Source organism: Exophiala aquamarina, assembly GCF_000709125.1.
Source record: "Exophiala aquamarina CBS 119918 chromosome Unknown aczIA-supercont1.4, whole genome shotgun sequence".
Classification (NCBI taxonomy): Eukaryota; Fungi; Ascomycota; class Eurotiomycetes; order Chaetothyriales; family Herpotrichiellaceae; genus Exophiala; species Exophiala aquamarina.
Window position 1 is genome coordinate 4255624 of NW_013550584.1, and position 17947 is coordinate 4273570.

Here is a 17947-nt window from a genome sequence, read left to right on the forward strand (position 1 = left end):
CCTCAAGAACTTCAAATACACCACAGTAACAGTAGAGCAATAGGAACAAGAATAGTAGAGGTCAGGAATACAATACCGTACTGGTCCGAGCCACCAGAGCCTCGCCTCTTCGCGTCTCGTCTCTTCTCTTCTGCCCGATGTTCAATTTCGTAGTTATGACGTTGTGATCAACCAGTCCTCTTTCCACCAATCGCGTCATGATCGCGAAACCTCAAGCAGCTTCACCTTCACCCACCACAACATCACCCGCGACCACTCTCTGCCAGCCATCCGCTTTTTCTATTCCTCACCCACAATCATCGCGTCTTAAATCGAATCTCGCACCTCGCATTCTCTCTCTTGATGCTCGACGACCTCCTCGAGCTGACCGGCAGTCTTGTCCATCAAGAGGAGCACCATTCGCCCGCAGCCAATTCCCCGCCTCTTGTTGTCGCGTCACGCCTCATCAACGATCCCGCCAACACCACAATGCCACCACGCAGCCGGCACTCGAAATCCGCCAGCGTCGCGTCCAGCACCGGCGGCAGCACCGCCGTCGCAAGCAACGGAGAAATGCTCCCGCCCGCCGGTGCAGCGTCCCCAAGTACTTCCAAGGCCAGCTCGCCCGCCACGCGCAAACCGCGGACGGGGTCGCGTTCAAGCAATACCTCTCCTGCAGCCACCGGCTCGCCCGTTGTGGTGATTCCCGCACCTAAGCATAGGAACCCACTGAACAATCCCGCGACCGCGGTCTCCGCGTACGACGTCACTGCAGAAGCGGCGAAGTTCGTGGTGACGGTGGTATTGAGCACGATCCTCGAAGCTACATTGCAGACTGTCGCGGGCAGTGTCGGCGTCGGCGACCTGGCTGCCGTTTCCAAGAGGCCAGAGTCCTGGCTTGAGATCGGGGCCCTGTTGGGGTGGAAGGTCGTGCTGCTGGGCATATACTGGTTCTGTGGATTTGACGGTCAGGACCTCCGACCTCCCTTCTCCCTTCTCCCTTCTCCCTTTGCTTTCGAGCCCGCAAATGCTAACATGATACACTTTCAGCATACGACGTCGCCTCCCTGACACTCCTCGTCAGCACACCCACCACCCTGCTCCTGGGGCTCTTTTACGCTATCTCTCCTGCGACCCTCCTCAGCACAACTCTCTCCTCCATCCTCTCAACCTCAACGCCTTACTATTTCCTCCGCCCTTTGTCCCCAAGCCACACACCCGGCTCCGCGCCCAAATCCAGCCTCCGGAATCGCCCCATCCTGACCGACCCATACACAACCATCGCAACCTCGCTCCTCGCGAGCGCCATCTTCGCCGTCCTGCTGGAAGCCTCCTTCGCCACATTCTTGCCCGAATTCCTCGTCGCGCACTTCTTGGGACTGAGGACAATCGAGGCCGCGCACTTGGGTCCCTCGGGGCTGCCTACACTCCTGCTTGCGCTCCTCCCCGCCGGCGTCGCGGCGCAGGAGTACATCTTTGCGCCTTCGACCGCAACACCATTGCAATCCCCTCCGGGGATAGAGTTCGACCCCGTGACCGCCTCGTTCGCCGCACACGTATACCACAACGCGTGGGGCTGGTACTCTGCGCGCCAGAAGGAGCTGATTTCGCGGACGACCATCCTGACGGTCTTGATCGTGGCGCAGACGCTGCTACATGTTGGCGGCACAATCAATGGTGTTGATGTGGAAGGTGCGCTTGGCTACGCGAGCATCTGGGGTTCTGGGGTTATCATGGTGGGCGCGGTGCTAGACTGGGTGGGTGGGCCGAGTGACTGATTGATTCGGTGCGTAACTAGACTAAGAGGAAGAACGTCTGAGTTGGTGTTTTCTTATTTCCTTGCCTACTTGCTTTCTTGCTGGTTGCTGCTTTTTTAGGCATGGCATTGGCTATTGCTGGAATTCACGTGTAGGAGAAGGGCAGATTTTAGAAGCATTGCTAGGAGCGGGATGGGATGGGATGGGAGTGCAGCCAGCCGGCTACTTTTGCGGGAATGCGGATGTCTCTTGTGAGAAATTCCAGGCACACAGGGTTGCTGCAAGGGAGCGAGCATCGACAGAGAAAGGCGGCAATAATGCAAACAAATCCGATTGAACCTCGTGAAACCCCTTTTGACGTTTAACACCAACCAAGTCCATTCTCAAACCTGTCAATTGTACCCCGTCTTTTGAGGCGCTGGTGAAGCAGGATCGGAATTCAATGCTCTCATGGGGTGGTGTGCAGCCGAACATGCCTTTCAAGAACCAACAAGTGGTTTCCGAACATCCTATCACCCGCTCTCCAGCGCCGATGTTACCACAATATCATGCAAACATAATTTTGGCCCAGAGAAGGGCGCTGCGGCTTGCTCTATCAAAGGCCATGTCCTGACAGAGGCGACACTGAAAACAATGGGTCAGGAGCCTTTCCCACTTGCCATCCTTCGACCCAAGAAACTCATCAAGGACTTGCCGCCGCGATCACTACTTGTACTCCAATACCTGGACTTGTTGGTCTTCCCTTCCTCTCCCTTGCATTCTTCCAGTCTGGCCTGGACCTCATCCTCCACCGACGGGCCAAATTCAGTTACAGTGGCTGGTGCAGTCTGGGGTAGGCTAGCATTCCTAAGCAACCCACCACTGGTGAAAGGACTCAGTGGCCGCATCGTCTTTTCTAGATCAAAGTCTGCCCCATCGATGGTAAGAGTCAATTTTCTTCTCAAACCTTTTCTGCGAAGTGTCGCTTTGGTAGGTGATGGGGGTGTTTCACTTGTATCCAAGATCCTGGCCCGGGGCGATGTATTTTTGGGAGATCGCGGAGATCGGGAAATAATTGAAGCCAGCTCTTCAATACTGTCCTTGGTCTTTACACTCAGAGAATCGTCCAAGTCACTCATGGCCAACTTATCGGCAACGAGCTTTTGTGTTATGGGACTGTAGCTTGGTATTTTGGCTGCGCACTGAGCCGGTGACGGAGTCATTGAGTCATGTGGATCTGATTGCGATGGGGGTGTTTCATTTGTCACCGCATCAGTATATTCAGTGGTGGAATTTTCGGTATTCGAAGACGACACCGAACTGCCACATATTGAAGAAGGGTATATTTGGAGAGTCTCAATGCCACGGTCGTCTAGGTCTTCTGCGAGATTCGTTAGCCAAGGCCTTTTCACTTGTGAGTGGATGTACTTGCCAGCGGGACAACAAAAGAAGCGAAAAGCAGCATAGGGTGCATCTTTTGGATCGACGAGTTGGTATTTGTATCGCTTGGGGTGTGGAACGTGGTCGAGAAGGCCACCATTGGTGAGACTGGTTGGTCAGAACCTGAAGGGCATAAAGGAAGGCACTTACTGGAGGCCATCAGGACGCAAATCGTCAATGTGTACACGACCAAGGCCCTCTTCCAGGTCCCTGATTCTCTGACGGTGTTCAATTCGATGGACATTGATCTGGATGCAATCTTCAAGGGACGTCCTATGGTCTTGTTCTGGGTCCGCGTGAGACAGTTCATCCCCAAACTTCAAAGCTTGTCTCCTGATAGCGGCCTTTCCCGTCACAGGATGGTGACCTTGATGCACCAGGGTGTACATCATCTTCCCGTGGAAGCCATGCTTTGCAGTACAGTCCCACGACGTCACGTCTTTTCCATTGACCAACAACTTGAAGAAATATGCTGCGCCTGGTGGGTGTGGGCCTTCGATTGTGTATTCCAACCAGATCTGGCTGCCTGGATATATAGGGACACAGCACGAGGCAACTGGGTCCTGTGGCGAGTTTGATGGAAGAGGGCTATCCTGGGCTCCACGGCCAGCTGGCTGATAGAGGTACTCTGGAAGTCTGTAGATGTCGACCTGGGAGATGACGGAGACTTCAATGCCTCGAAACTTGACCATGTTGAGAGCAGGCAGAGGGAGAAGGACGGCTCGAATGGTTGGGCCGATGAACAGAACGGAGAGATGGAGTTGCTGTTGCTTGCGTGGATTAGATACAGTTGAATGGTTTTGGTATAAGCCATGCAAAGAAACAGGAAGGAACAACCTTGAGTGTTGGATGAGGGTGGATGTGGAAGGTGCGCCTGCACTGTCTTCACTGTGTCCCTTCATTTGACTTCCTTTCACTTCCTTTGATTTCACTTCAGTCTCAGTCACGGTTCTGGCTGCTGATCTGATCTGATCTGATCTGATATTGCATTGGCTGCTGCCGCTGCTGCTGCCTCGTGCTCTTCTGCAACGTCGCCGCCGATGTCTTGAAGCCAGGCAGATCCTTACCGCCGGCCGTCTCCAGCTCGATGTTTTGTGTTGACTTATTTCTCACCCACAATACCAGTAGTGTACTACTACGTGGTCGTCCGTCTCCCTGGTCCGCCTCCTATCTCTGGCCATTCCCTTCATCATCCCCATTTACCTGCTCCGCAATTGCAGCCTCAGCCTCCTCCTTCGACCAGACCATCTTCCCCTGCTCATCCTCTCCTTCCTCGATGTAGATGAACTCGACCTCCTCATGCCCCGGGTTGGCATACAAGATATTGAACCAGTCCAGCATGCTCCTCCAGGCTTTAACAACCACATTCTCATGATAGTCGTGTTCTCCACTCGCGTAGCAATTGCAGCCTAACCTCTCTCGTCCAGAAACGGGGGCTTCGAGCGGCGAGGGAGAGACACTGTAGGCTCGACACCGCTTGGAGACGAAGGCCACAAATTCCGGAGGTGCGCCGCCCTGCACCAGGTCTTCCATCTTGTACTGTGCGTTGGCGAGGCAGATGCCCGTGATACGGCCGGCCCAGTCGCTCCCTGTAGCACTGGTCAGATAGTTCATGAGTTTGAGCGATTCCGTAACGACAACTCACAGTGCCCGGCAAGGTATTCCAATGCCGCACCCGCCGCGTATTCGAGGCCAATGACATCGATCTTTGCATCTTTGCTCACCAGCTCCCGCAGCACATGACTGAAGATGTATTGGACGTGTTGGCTGTAGTCTCGATTGTGCTCGACGCGATTCACCTCCTTATCCTGCCTCAAGGCCTCGCTCACCCCGTTCGGCCTCGGCATATCCATCCACTCACCATCACTCACCGCCCGTGCTCCTCCCCTGAACCACAAAAGCTGACACGGATTGGCAATCACAATCCCGGGAGACTTCTGCTCAGCCGTCGCTGTTGGCCCGTTCAGCGCGGCGTCGACAAAATCCACCATGCTGCCATGTCTGATGCCCGTGTCGCCAATCACCCGCCACGATAGCACGCCGGGCTCCATCTGCCGCTCGCCCAGGAACACGACCACGCGGTCCTTGCTGCCGATGTCCTTGGAGACTAAGATCGGGACGTGCTTGTCGGTTGGTCCGGCGCCCAGCGGTAGTCTGACCGTCTCGAGGCCTAGAGCGTGTAGTCGATCTAAAATGATCTTGCGGGTGGCCACTATGAAATCGCCATGGTTAGCCCTTGCCACGCTCAGTCTGCCTGAACCACGCGCGACATTCCATCGACAACCAGCGCAGTGCTGTAGTCCCAGCATGCCAACTCACAATTGCTAGCAAACTTGTAAGCCTGATTGACCCTCTCATTCGCATTCATCTTGTACTGGAACTTCTGCGCGGGGTTCTTGATCTGCCGGATCTGGTCATTGTCATTAACGAAGAACCCGAGCTGCGCCAGATCCGCGGGGAAGGACGGATCCGCCGGCAGAGTCTGGGGCAAGCGCCGGAACATGTTGCTGGAATGTACGAGTAGCCTCTCAGTTGTAGAGAGATGCGGACGAGGCTGAGAAGAACAAAATAACCACACACGTTCTTGGATGTACAGCGGTGGGTTGGGGGGAACAAATCGTATATTTTTAAGGAGTGTCGGGATCTTCACCTCCACCTTCACCGTCTTCACCATACAGACTACAGATACCTAGCGTTACACCAGCTGCTACAATTGTTTCAAAGACATGTCAAATTTTCAAGTTTATTGCTAGTCAGACTCATTCATGCCTACCACTAGTACTAAAAATACAAGATATAACCTTTCGGGGCTTCAATTCTGGGTTGACGGCCGAGTGACTTCGGACGCCATTCCGTCAACCACTGCATTGTTGAGTCTCCCGTGCCAGTGCAACTGCAAGTGCAATGTCTTTCAGACTCGTGACAACGTATCAAATAAAATCATGCCATGCCATGCTTCCCACACATGCATATATGCGCAAACAAGAACACCCGTCCGTTCCACGCCCTCCATTCAGCGTGTTGATATTCTCAATGTGTCTCCCAATATGCAACCCACAACCCTAGCTAATCGTACAAGGCACACTCTGTGCCATCACCAGCCCAATCGGAAATCAAACCACGACATAGGGAGCAGAGCCGCGACGGGAGGGTCTATGCAAGGAACACCACAGTGTTCCGACTTAGGAACCCGCTCGTGCGACACCAATGCTGCTACTCCGATTTGAATGGAAACTTTGGCTAGCGATGGGAGCAAATCCTTTGGCCAGATCAAAGCCACCTGCTCCATCTTCGTCCTCGCCATCATCGTCATCCCCACCCCCACCGCCACGAAGCTCGGGATTAGAGTGGTTTCCCTGTAACTGTGATTGGGTCGCGTGGTTGAATGATCCTGAGGCGCTGGCTCGTTCGGGCCCCAGACCGAAGGGACTCGCCTTTCCTGGAATATCTCCGATGTTGCGATTGAAGCTGCTGCTTTCGTCAGGCGCAGCCCCGTTCTCCATCTGATTAAATGAAGGCGTCCCTTCTTTCTTTGCACTGGAACTCGATGCAGTTGGTGCTTGGCTTCCCCTGGCTGGTTTACTGGGACTCCCTAGGCCAGCATCCATTGGCGGCGGGCTAGAACTCATCACATGGCGGTCAATTCCATTCGATCGCGGGTCTTCATCTTTGACAGGCGAGATGTCAGGAACCTGATGTCCAGGTGTAACACCCATGAGTCCTTTCCAAAACAATCCTGGCCCAGCAGGAGAAGACTCTGGCATGAACTTGCTAGGCGCAACGAGAGTGCTTGGAGGGGCTAGTCGAGGGTTCTGTCGCAAGGGAGCTGGAGTGATGATACTGTGCTGTGAGAATCGATACGGCGTGTCTAGATAGGACGACGAGAGGGTGGGATTTGTTGGCGAATGATGGGTTGGCGGGACCGAAGACGGAAGGGTATACGCAGGCAAACCATTGCCCATCCGCGGTGTAGGCCCACCGTGTCTGTGAGGAAGAGGAGAATCTTCGAGCTCAGTATCGGGGAGAGTGCTAAGTGTATCTGTTCTTCGTCGCTGTGGCGTGATGGCGTCTTGGTGCTGCTGAAAGGGCGGTGCCAGTGTTGGACCTGAGGAACCGCCTGGATACAACGGCGGGAACTGGAGGTTCACTTTCGGAGTGGGCGGAAGGGCACGACCTTGACCATCCTTGGCGGAAAAGGAGCTCACCATGGACGTGTCATATCCCAGATTCTGCCCATTCGGGCCTCGGAAATTGGGGTTGACATCTTTTGAAGAAGCTGGGGACGAAGGAGCGGAACCTCCACCTCGACGGGCTTGTTTCTTCCAGTATTCTTGTCGGAATTCTGGTGCAATTTGCCATTTCATGCCCTTGCCAGGCTCGTCGGTTCTCCGAGGAACTTTCTGGAATGCCTTGTTGAGAGATAAATTATGTCGTATCGAATTCTGTGTTGCGGTTAGACCAGTTGCTGCGTTCACGGAGAGGGGAAGACGGACCTGCCAACCACTGTTGGAGTGTCGATAGAAAGCATACTTGTCCGCAATGTAAGAATAGATATTACTCAAGGTTAATTTTTCCTCGTCGCTGGAGAATATGGCCTGTGCAATCATGGTAGCATAGCTGAAGGGCGGCTTGAGATCTTTGGCAGAATCCCGGCTGTAGTCAATTTCTTGAGTGCTTTCCATCATCATTCCTCGCCCGTACATGGGGGACATGGGCATTTTGCTGTCAAAAACGCCGCGTTGAGTTCTGCCCCCGTCTAGCTGGTGAGGAGGGGTTGCTTCGCGCTTCAGGTTCGGCGGAGCTGGTGCCAGCGAAGGAAATCCTGTCGATGCAGCGTAGGGGGCGGTCTCAAATCTGGCAGGTTCAGGGTGGGCATGGGGAGGGGCAAGGTCGTCGCCGGCAGCTAATGCTTTGGCACGGTCGATGAAATACTGGTCTATTTGGACTTTGTCGCCGGGCGTCACAAACATCATCTGGGTCCCGGCGATTTCGAGAATGTCGCCTGATTTGATCTGTCTTCGGAGGCCTTTCTTGATCAAAACATTATTGACCCGAACGCCGTTGCGGCCGTTGACTCGGACATGCCAGCCACCTTCATCCTCGGGGAAATCAGCGTCATAGTAAATGGAGGCGTGGTGGCGCGAGACTATCTTGCTGGGGCCTAGGTCAATATGAACGGGAAAGACGTCTTTGAGATCAGTGATAGGACTGGAGGCGCCGTTGACAGCTGGGCGATCATCGGGAGGCCTTCCAAAATTGACCGACTGTTCGCGCACGAAATAGGTCCAGTCGCGACCGGCAATCTTTGCGTAGGCGGAGACCTTCTGCGGACTATTGTTCTGCTCTTTATCATTGGAATACTCGACGCTGGCGACGATGGGGTCCTTGGAGACTTGGAGGTAGGAGACAACGGAATCTATGAGATCTGTTTGGGACACTGCCTCTGCTTCGTCGGCGGAGTCATGGTCTATCGATCGGGCGGGATCAGGATCGGAAGTCGCAGACTGTTTGAGGGCGGAACGTGTGCTATTGACCTACGATGGAAGCATGAGTCAGTTGTGGCAGTTGATGTTGGGCAGATCAATGTACTACCTTGCGCTTCTTCGCCGAGGGGCGTGTGGGCGATGAGTCTGGAAGATCAAGCTCGGACGAGTCGAGGACGTGGTGAGGTTTGCGACGAGCTTTACGCTTCGAGGGAGGCATGGTGTCTAGCGGATGGGAGGGAGGACAGGACGGGCAGGTGGTTGATGGTCCAGGGCGAGGCCGGAGGAAAAGACCACGGATGGATAGGGATGTCGTGGAGTGGTAAGAAGATTGTTGGTGTCTGTCCTGGTATTGGTGAGGGTACCGAGTAGCGGGTGGTGGTGGGTGGTGGTGGTCGCTCTGGTCGTTCTGGCAGTGGTGGTGGTGGGAGCGCAGGCTAGAGGGCGCTAGTTGGGATATTTGCGACGTCAATGTTTTGGTTCAGACGCAGGGTTTTTCGTGGCAGGAATTTCGATGCAGGAAAGGGAGAGACATGGAACAATCTGACAGGCGGCACGACAAGTGGGTTGTTCGAACGGTGAGGTGGCAGATTTTGATGAAGCGAACAATGGTGTGCATGGAGTGAGTGCGAGCATGAGAGTGAGTATGGATGTGGGTGTGGGTGTGGGTGTGGGTGTGTGACAAACGGCCGGTTGCGAGGAAGGCGGATAATGGATGTTGGAATTGGTGGGTGATGAGGGTGACGATGGGCGTCTTGAGGTGAATGTGCGTAGTGGTAGAGATGTCGGACTCAGTACAGGAACTAAGTAGTGGTGGTGGTGGCCTCTCGCCTGCACTACCTACGCCTACGAGGACTCGGGACCCTCGCGTACTACTAAACAGTACTAGACAATGTGCGTGGATGTGGGATGCGGTCGACGATGGACGCGTCTTATTATTATGACTGTCCAGGGCACGAGTAAATATTACGATTACTCGTACCACCGAAGCGTGTCTGTGTCTGCGCAGTGGGCTCCGAGCAGCAGCGAGCCACCGCTTGGCCCTGCCTATTGTATGCCTGGGTTCGCCACCAACCACCGCTGCCAGGCGTCTGTTATTTAGGCATACAATCCACATGGTTTTGGCTTGCCACGCCCAAACGGACTTACTGGCAAGCCTGTTTGACCTTCCCGCGCTCGTGGCCCGGGGCCCGTTGTGCAAGTGCGAGCTGCTTGTACTCGTAAACACGTCCCAGCTCGTTTTGTATTGATTTATTATTGCCTTGACCCCTCCCTGGCAGATTGGCACCACTGGCTTTCAATGAAATCCATGCACAGATGCTTTTCATGCACGTCCGACCTCTCACAATCTTCACCTCTCCGCTCCTCCCGCCCACATCCCATATCCTATAGCCCACCAGCACCGCACATGGCATAATCGATGTTTGCAAGTACGGCTAATTCATGGGCAGGCGTCCTTTCGCTTAACGCCCCTCAGCCGATTGGTCGTGAGATGGCACTTTTTACCCAGCTCCTATCGAACGCTGCCGAAATGTAAACATCATGACGTCGTTCCCATGCGAGTCATGCGGGCCAAATCACGCGAGATTCGATGATTCGATCGTGTTATTAATAATCATTCATTCACGTGCCAGCCACGCCCGCGGCCCAGCGCCCTCCCTCCGCTTGGCACAGGTTGGGCGTGTTTCCTATGTACGAGGATGTACTGTATGCTCTACCACACCGAATTTTAACCGTCTTTGCACGATGCATATTTGCTCTCTTGGTGGACGAGTGCTGCACATACAGATGATGCCCTCTCTCCCCCCACAATTAGTACGGGGACCACAACGGGTGTCTACCCCGGCGGTCTTGACTCTTCACCCCCAGCGTAAGCGCGCAATCCTCCCTTTCTTCCAGTCGCGCTTTGAAACTCCTTCGCCCTGCATTAGCCTCCAAACATCCGAGTCTCTGACACGCCCGGCCGTTCTGACAGACAACCGTCAGGACAGATAGACAGCCTTGCTTCTCCACTTGTCGTCCACCTTGCGCCCACTTTCTGCTATCGCCCCTTGGCCTGGTGCTCAGAGCAAAACACCACTATTTCTAGGGACCCTGAAATATCATACAAAAGAATATTCTACACCCACTACCAGCTCACCATTCAATCAACAATGTTAGCACAAGTGACCCTGCTCAGGTCAAGTCCCGATTCTCGGAACCACCCTCTCAAACAAGAAATCCAGTCGTTCCACCAACACCTTGCATGCAAGTACTCAAAACAAAACAAAAAAAAGATCTTCCAAGTTTTCCCTCCGACTTTTGGTAATAGGTGGCAGATGTCTATGCCAACCCGTGTCCGCTATTCCGTTTCGTGAGCATCGCGTGTCGTAAGAGCGAAGTTTGGTGCAGATTATGTTGCACGGCTGCGGCCTGTGTCTTCGCCGTATCCCGTCTAGGCCTCCACCAGGTCCACGCCATCGATGCCATATCCAAAGTCAATAATCACCACTCTCCCATCTTGGCTGGTGCACACAATCTTGCGATAGTTGCTTTTCGCGGCCAAGATCCAACTCGACGTCCATCCTTCAAAGTTGATCTGAAGTCCACCGTCGTCCGCCGATTCTCCCTTTGCCGCGTTCCACACTTTGATTGAATGGTCGTAGCTTCCGCTGATGATCCGTGAGTTCGCAGAGTCCAAGTGGAGTGATCGCACCAGGTCGCGATGCCCTTTCAGCTCTCGGATCCGCCCACCCGTCATAGTGTCATACTCGTAGATCACTTGATCGTTGCCTCCAGCGAAGATAGTGCGACCGTTCTCGGAAAACTCGACACACGCAAGCCCTCGGTCCTTGGACTGAAATTCCTTGATGCAAACCCCATCTTCCAGTCGCCACAGCTTGGACATGCCATCACCGCTGGCACTGGCCAGGAGATTACCACGCACTTGGACCGCATTTACCGGCCCTCGATGGCCGACGAGCGTCCGAATGAGCTGGCCGGTCACCCGATCCCACACCTTGATCGTCGTGTCCTTGGAGCAAGTCACGATTCGTTGTTTATCAATGCAAACATCCAAGACCCCCGCGTGGTGCCCGACCAAGCGGAAAAGTGGTCGGTAGTTTTCCTTGATCGACCATACCAGGCACGAGAAGTCTGAAGACCCAGTCACCAGAGTTTCATCGTCATACTGTAGACACAGGACCGATGCTTGGTGCCAAAGCCCACTATCGAGAGACGGCGGATCTGGGGACGAAATATCCGCCTTGAAGAAAGGAAGCACTCCTTGAGGTTCCACCGGCGGAGGTACAAGTTGCTGTCTTTCCCGCGGGTTGTTGGGAGGTCCCAGTTTGCGGATGCACTGGTATGTGTGAGCATCCCACACCCGAATTGTATTATCTCGAGAGCCGGTGATGATTTTGTGCTCATCAAACTGCGCACAGTAAACACTGTCTTTATGGCCGTTCAGGTAGATAGCAGCGGCTTCCCCATTTCTCCAGCGCTTATCAATCAGAGTCCGGACTTGGAAGAGCTTTCTGAAGTCCTGCCCGGGCGTGTTTTTCCCAAGACCTGCAGCTGGAGCAAAATCAGGAAGCGGAGATGCCAGCTGGGATCCATACTCTCGGTAAAAGACTCCCTTCCACACCGCCTGTGACTGACACAAGTCGTGCCACTTTTGTGAGACCAGCGCAACTTGAGTCAGCGATTCGACATCGAGGAATGATAAGATGGTCTCCAACAATTCTGTCGCGAGGACCGAGGTTGGATCTTGGCAGAGGACGTGGGCATTGTCGGGAGAGGAACCACGTCGGGTGCGACTGTCGAGAACAATTCCAATTCCGCTCTCAGCGTCTTGCTCCGCTTTGTTCTCCGCACCCTGTCGTGGCTCATAGGGTGGCAGCGGAGGTGTTCTAGAGGCATGGAACAATTCATTCTGAGCAGCTGCAGATGCTCGGGCTCCTGCTCCTCCATAGACCAGATCCGACAAAACAGGTTGCCCTCTCCCCCGAGCCGTCAATGGTACGGGATCGATCACCTCGCGCTGCGCATCAAGCATGCCGTGGGTGTTGAGAAGCGGCAAAGACGGTCTTCTTCTGGTGCTAAGACTTCGAAGCAAACGGCCTCGGGATTTTGGCCTCGTGGACATAGCTTCTGTCATGTCCATCATCTCGTGTCCGGGTTTGAGAGGCATGGCTGGTGGTGCCCGTTTGTCCGTCAGGTCCTCCCTCTGTTTGGAATTTCTGCTTCGGACTGTAAGCGACATTCTGCGAGTCAAAGACCTCAGCTCCGATATGCCATGTTTCCAGGATTGCGTGAAATGCGAGTATCGCCGCTGGTGGAGTGTTTGTCGTGGAGGATGTTCCACTGAAAAATCGGCGAAAGGGTCGGCGAATTCTGTGATGGCATGCTCTCCACCCGTTTCCTCTTGGTTGTGGCTAAATGTCTCCCAATCCAATACGTCGTGGGTGCGGCTCATGGGCATCAAAGACATTCTAGTAACCGGCCGTGAGGAAACAGGGTAGTTCTCGGGGAGATTATCGTAAGCGGTCTTGGGTCTAGGCTGAACCATGAGAGAAGTCCGGCGGAGAGGGGCGATGCCTGAGCTTTCGGTGTGCGACATTATGAAGGCTCCTTCAGGAGGATTGTGCAGCGATCGGACGCGACAACGTTGTGGCAATTAGCTGAGGGATCTACCATCAAATCCTTTCGGTGAATCCGGCTGGCACGGCGCAGAGTTTGCTTGACGGAGCAGCCGATCAGGTGCAGGGAGCAGCAGCTGAAAGGAACGACAGCAGGTGCAAAGAAAAGTGAAATAGCAACACGCAGCAGAGGATGCTGTTTAGCAGCAGTTTGGCATGGCAAGAGATGGAGGTGAAGCAAGGCCGTGGCCAGAATTTGTTGTTAATGGAGAAAAGAACAAAAAGCCAACCAGCACAAATCAAACCGCAGACTGCAGACAGGGTTCGAAGGTTGTGTTGACAGAAGTGGAGAGGACGAGCACCCGACAACTGAGTTAGTTGGTGGGCATTCCAGGCGGCATCCTTGTTTTTGCAACCCCCCACCGGCCCCCCCCCCGGGCCTCAACCCTGCCCGTCACATTCCTTAGCGCATCCCTAAGGTCTAATGCCTGGTTAAATGCCGCCGCCTGCGCTCGGATCGTGAGCGCCCAGCTGCCCGAGGCGTTGCCCCGACGAAACGCCCCTCAAGCCCAGTGAACCCACGGCTCCCCTGGCACGAACCTCGACCCAGAGTGTTGGCTCAAGGGAGACCCTCCCCCCTGCGCCGCTCCGGCTTAGTTAACCACCTGCCTTAGGTTTCTCCGCCTTGCCAGCTAGATCGGAGCAGGCGGCCAGTGAGAGGATGGACAAAGGATGCAGAACAGGGGCATCGCTTTGTTTGGCGGCCCTGCAGCGAGATTGAGATGAGGTCTTCGGGCACGTCATGGATGGGTTGAAACACCGAGCCCAGCCACCCCAGCAGAGGCGTCCAGCTACGAGAACGATTTGATGGGGGTTGTCTGGGGATTGTCGGGGGGTTTTCGGGGGCATCCTGCTTGTCCTCCATCACCAATGACCATACGGAGTACATACTTGCACTGTCATCGTCAAACCACCCATGTTTTGCTTCTGACTTTGTTCATGCCTTAGGAACTCCAAACACACTTGACTCGTATATGTAAAGATTGAGGACCCCCGCCAGGGAGTAGCGGTCTCTGTCCTCGGCAATCCTCCTCGGTTTCTAGCTGAGATACCGGCATACTGTGTACTCCGTACGGACCACCATCTGCCATCACCCCAACACTACATACATATCTGTACAGATCTCAACCACCTGAGTCTTGCGAGTCCTTGGCTGAAAGACGCGGCCATCAAAAGTGCCTCAATAATGGCATCACATATTCCTTTTCCCTACCTCGCCTTCTTCTGGTGGATCGAGCCGGTGGCGACGTTGGTGGGCGCTTATTTCGCATGGTTCGAGCCAGGTAGCTATTTGCAACTACAACATGCTGCTTCAAGCCCCGACCCATCTGCGGTGCCTCTTGGAACAAACGTCGTCCTCAGACAACTCGGTAACATGTACTTTGTATTTGCCTTCAATGAAGCTTTTGTTTTGAGGGCCACCAAAGATCTCAGAGTCTGGCGTGTTTTCCTCCTGGGGCTTCTCATCGCAGATTTCGGCCATTTATACAGCTGCTATCCCCTCGGCCTGGAATCCTACTTGGATGTTTCTAAGTGGAATGCTATTGACTACGGCAACTATCTGTTTGTCGTTATTGGAGCAACGACACGAATTTTGTTCATATCCGGACTTGGTATCACGGAAACACAAACACCTTCCATCAGAGCCAAGAAACCCCTCAACATGCCCAAACACGAGTGACCGAGTGCGACTGGGACCACTGTAAGACCTAGATCAGGATAAGGCCACGTCGACGCTGGAGTAGCTGGAAAGCATGATTCCCTTTTCCAGACATGTTGAAGCCATAACGACAACAACGGCCGACAGTATCCAAGTCCAAGCACCGGAGCATGACAGGTCGAGCGCATCTATTTTACCATTGTAACTCTTTCTTAGGCTGGTTCTCCTCGACAACCTGTAGGACTTCTGAGAGAGTGGTCCTCGGTTTGCCATTTGTGAACTTCTCCCATATGCCCTTGCCAAACCGTCTGAATGAAGCGGCTATGCCGTTGTTCACGGTCAGGTTGTACTCCATCTCGGACAACTGGAAAGGGAATTCACGTCCGCCCACGGTCACGGTTCGCTCAGGGACATCGATGGTTATATCTGCACCTTCGCTGGCGGCTTTATGGAACTCGTCGTCGTCGATTGCAATTCCAAGCAATCCAAGACTTGGTTGGTTCCTGGCGTATATGAAGGCATAGGAGCGAGCAATCACTGCTTTGACACCAGCACCTGTCCAAAAGAAACACGAGTTAGTAGCGAGGTCGATCAAAGACGTTGATATGGTTCCTGAATACCTTTCAAGGCTGAGACTGCCACTTCCCGGCTGGAACCCACTCCAAAGGCGTTGCCAGCCACCACTATCTGCTGCCCGTTTCGCACCTTTTCTCGGAATTCTGGATGAGTGTGTTCGAGTACATGTTGCCCGAATTCCTCATCGGTCGTACAAGTCGTTAAAGTGGAGCCTGGAGCCAGCTGTCGAAGGTCAGTGGGATCTTCCAATTCTTCAGGACTTGTAACTTACAGCATCTGTGTCGACAAAGTCTGGTAACATCACCACTTTGCTGCTTATCTTGTCAAGCACCTTAGTTGGCTCTACGTGATCGTGCTCTGGCTCAACTACTCCTCCTTGAGCGGAACTCTCGATCGTCAGTTCAGACTCAAGATCGGGTTCAGAGTAGTCGACTGGATCGAGATCAAACTCGGGGAGTCGTTGATAACCCTGAAAGAATTCCGCGTCAAGATCTTTCAAGTAATCGGCGGGGCTAGTAATCGACATGCTAAAGCTGGACGCCGCGCAGACGACCGCGGATGTCACATGGCCGAATGCACCTATATCAACAATCAGTCCCAGGCCTCAGGATTCGCCCGGTCTTGAATGAACCAACCTTTTCCCATCCTGTTCTCGAAATTACGGTTCTGTGAACTCAGCCACGTCTCACCCTGGGAGGCTTTCTCGGCAGAAAGGCCAACGCAGTATGAGCACCCGGGCGGTCCACGCGTGAACCCGGCCGCTTCATATACCTCCAGTAAATTGAGTTCTTTCAGCCTCTCCACGATTGGCAACGAGCCCGGCACATAATGTCTTTTCCCCTTCGCCAGGGGCAGCTTCCGCGCTAGACCCGCCTTCAGCACGAGTGCCGCTAAGACCAGTTCTTCCTCAGTAGTGGTACAGGCACCGATGAACACTCCGTCGAGCTGGGTGCCCGCTTGTTCCGATACTGGCACAACGTTATCGGGCTTAGGGTAGATGGCGACTGAAGCTTCGACTTTGGACAAATTGATGCTGTATCTTCCAGCATAGTGAGCGTCATGGTCTGGTCTGAAGTAGAGCGAGTTCGTCTTGTTGGCTTTCCGCCGCCGCCTAGAGATGTATTCACTTGTAATGCGATCTGGCACGAATATACCAGTGATCGCTCCAAACTCTGTGCACATATTTGCAATTGCAAATCTTGCATCGCAAGAGAGGTACCTGAGGCCTTCTCCAGTGAATTCAACAATCCGCTCAGCCGCAACGGTGTTTCGCTTCAGTTCCTTCAGAATATGCAGAATGACATCCTTACCGGATATTCCAAAGGCTGGCTTACCCACAAACTCGATCAGTATCGACTCCGGGATCTTGAACCAAGTTTCGCCCAATGCCAGTGTCATCATGACATCCGCTGTCCCAAGTCCAATAGCCAGGCAGCCGACTGCACCACCCGAGCATGTATGAGAATCCGCCCCAATGGCCAGCATTCCTGGCTCAACTCGCTCCCGGACGAACTCGGTGTGCATAATGGTATAGTTCATGCCTTGATACTCGGTCATCTTGAAAGCATGCTTAGCACGTTCTGACGCCTCGATCATAGCCTTGATTTTAGGATTTGATACCACATCTGGATGAACCACGTGGTCTCCAGCGAGCCAAAATCTATCGTTGCGCCAGATTCCTGGTGATCCAAGGTCCTTGTGGATTCTGTCCATGGACTAGTCATCCATTAGCATTCAACATTAATCCAATGGCTTGCTTCACACATACCCCCCAAGACAGCTCCGAAGACAATATCCAGTCAACCCCCACCCTCACAACATCCCCTGCGGCCAAGCCGTTCCGGGGCTTTTCGCCTATGACATGTTGAGCAAATATCTTCTGCGCCGCAGTCATCGGGCGAACTCCTGGTGCCGAGGAGGATCGACAGGACAAGTAGTTGATCGATCTCTCTCGAGACGTGATCGCTTCGAGCCATGACTCGATCAAGAAGAGTGCCTCGTCTTGCTGCTCCTGCGACGGAGTCAATACTCCCTGCAAGCCCAGTCCGCCAAAGTTCCTGCTATCGACGGTCTTCTCTCGAGCATCATCTAGCGCACTAGCTTCGGAGGTCCGCGATATCGTACGAAGTTTGTCTGAGTACTGCGAGACTATCTGATCGATGGATATGTGCGGCTTTGTATTGTCTATCTGCAATGAATCGACATCGATCTTTCTCAGACGAGATAGCAATTCTCGTAGCTGAGCCTCGAAGCGGCCTGCAACAACAGAGTGGCCAGTAGATTGTGTTTCCGAGCGTGTCGTCATATTGGGCGAAATTTATGTCATGCTAGTCGCTGGTTCAAGTGGCCGTACCTGGTGGCCGTATGAATATATATGGAATCTCAACTCATGGC

At 53.8% G+C, this 17947-nt stretch overlaps 6 protein-coding genes across 6 annotated transcripts; 2 read left to right on the plus strand and 4 right to left on the minus strand.

Annotated features, from left to right (window-relative positions):
- Positions 1-468: 468 nt before the first annotated feature.
- On the plus strand, positions 469-1757 carry A1O9_06635 (uncharacterized protein; the record flags this gene model as incomplete). Its single annotated transcript, XM_013405845.1, has 2 exons — positions 469-946; positions 1030-1757. The coding sequence occupies 2 exons, from the start codon at positions 469-471 to the stop codon at positions 1755-1757; spliced, it is 1206 nt and encodes a 401-aa protein (XP_013261299.1).
- Positions 1758-4322: 2565 nt separating this feature from the next.
- On the minus strand, positions 4323-5658 carry A1O9_06636 (uncharacterized protein; the record flags this gene model as incomplete). Its single annotated transcript, XM_013405846.1, has 3 exons — positions 4323-4744; positions 4801-5367; positions 5475-5658. 3 exons carry the CDS (start codon positions 5656-5658, stop codon positions 4323-4325), a joined length of 1173 nt encoding a protein of 390 aa, XP_013261300.1.
- Positions 5659-6337: 679 nt separating this feature from the next.
- On the minus strand, positions 6338-8858 carry A1O9_06637 (uncharacterized protein; the record flags this gene model as incomplete). Its single annotated transcript, XM_013405847.1, has 3 exons — positions 6338-7597; positions 7649-8689; positions 8748-8858. 3 exons carry the CDS (start codon positions 8856-8858, stop codon positions 6338-6340), a joined length of 2412 nt encoding a protein of 803 aa, XP_013261301.1.
- Positions 8859-11072: 2214 nt separating this feature from the next.
- Positions 11073-13238, minus strand: A1O9_06638 (uncharacterized protein; the record flags this gene model as incomplete). The annotated part of the gene is made up of 1 exon (XM_013405848.1): positions 11073-13238. One exon carries the CDS (start codon positions 13236-13238, stop codon positions 11073-11075), a length of 2166 nt encoding a protein of 721 aa, XP_013261302.1.
- Positions 13239-14503: 1265 nt separating this feature from the next.
- Positions 14504-14998, plus strand: A1O9_06639 (uncharacterized protein; the record flags this gene model as incomplete). Its single annotated transcript, XM_013405849.1, has 1 exon — positions 14504-14998. One exon carries the CDS (start codon positions 14504-14506, stop codon positions 14996-14998), a length of 495 nt encoding a protein of 164 aa, XP_013261303.1.
- Positions 14999-15170: 172 nt separating this feature from the next.
- Positions 15171-17858, minus strand: A1O9_06640 (uncharacterized protein; the record flags this gene model as incomplete). The annotated part of the gene is made up of 5 exons (XM_013405850.1): positions 15171-15532; positions 15598-15775; positions 15825-16132; positions 16189-17269; positions 17322-17858. The coding sequence occupies 5 exons, from the start codon at positions 17856-17858 to the stop codon at positions 15171-15173; spliced, it is 2466 nt and encodes an 821-aa protein (XP_013261304.1).
- Positions 17859-17947: the final 89 nt, after the last annotated feature.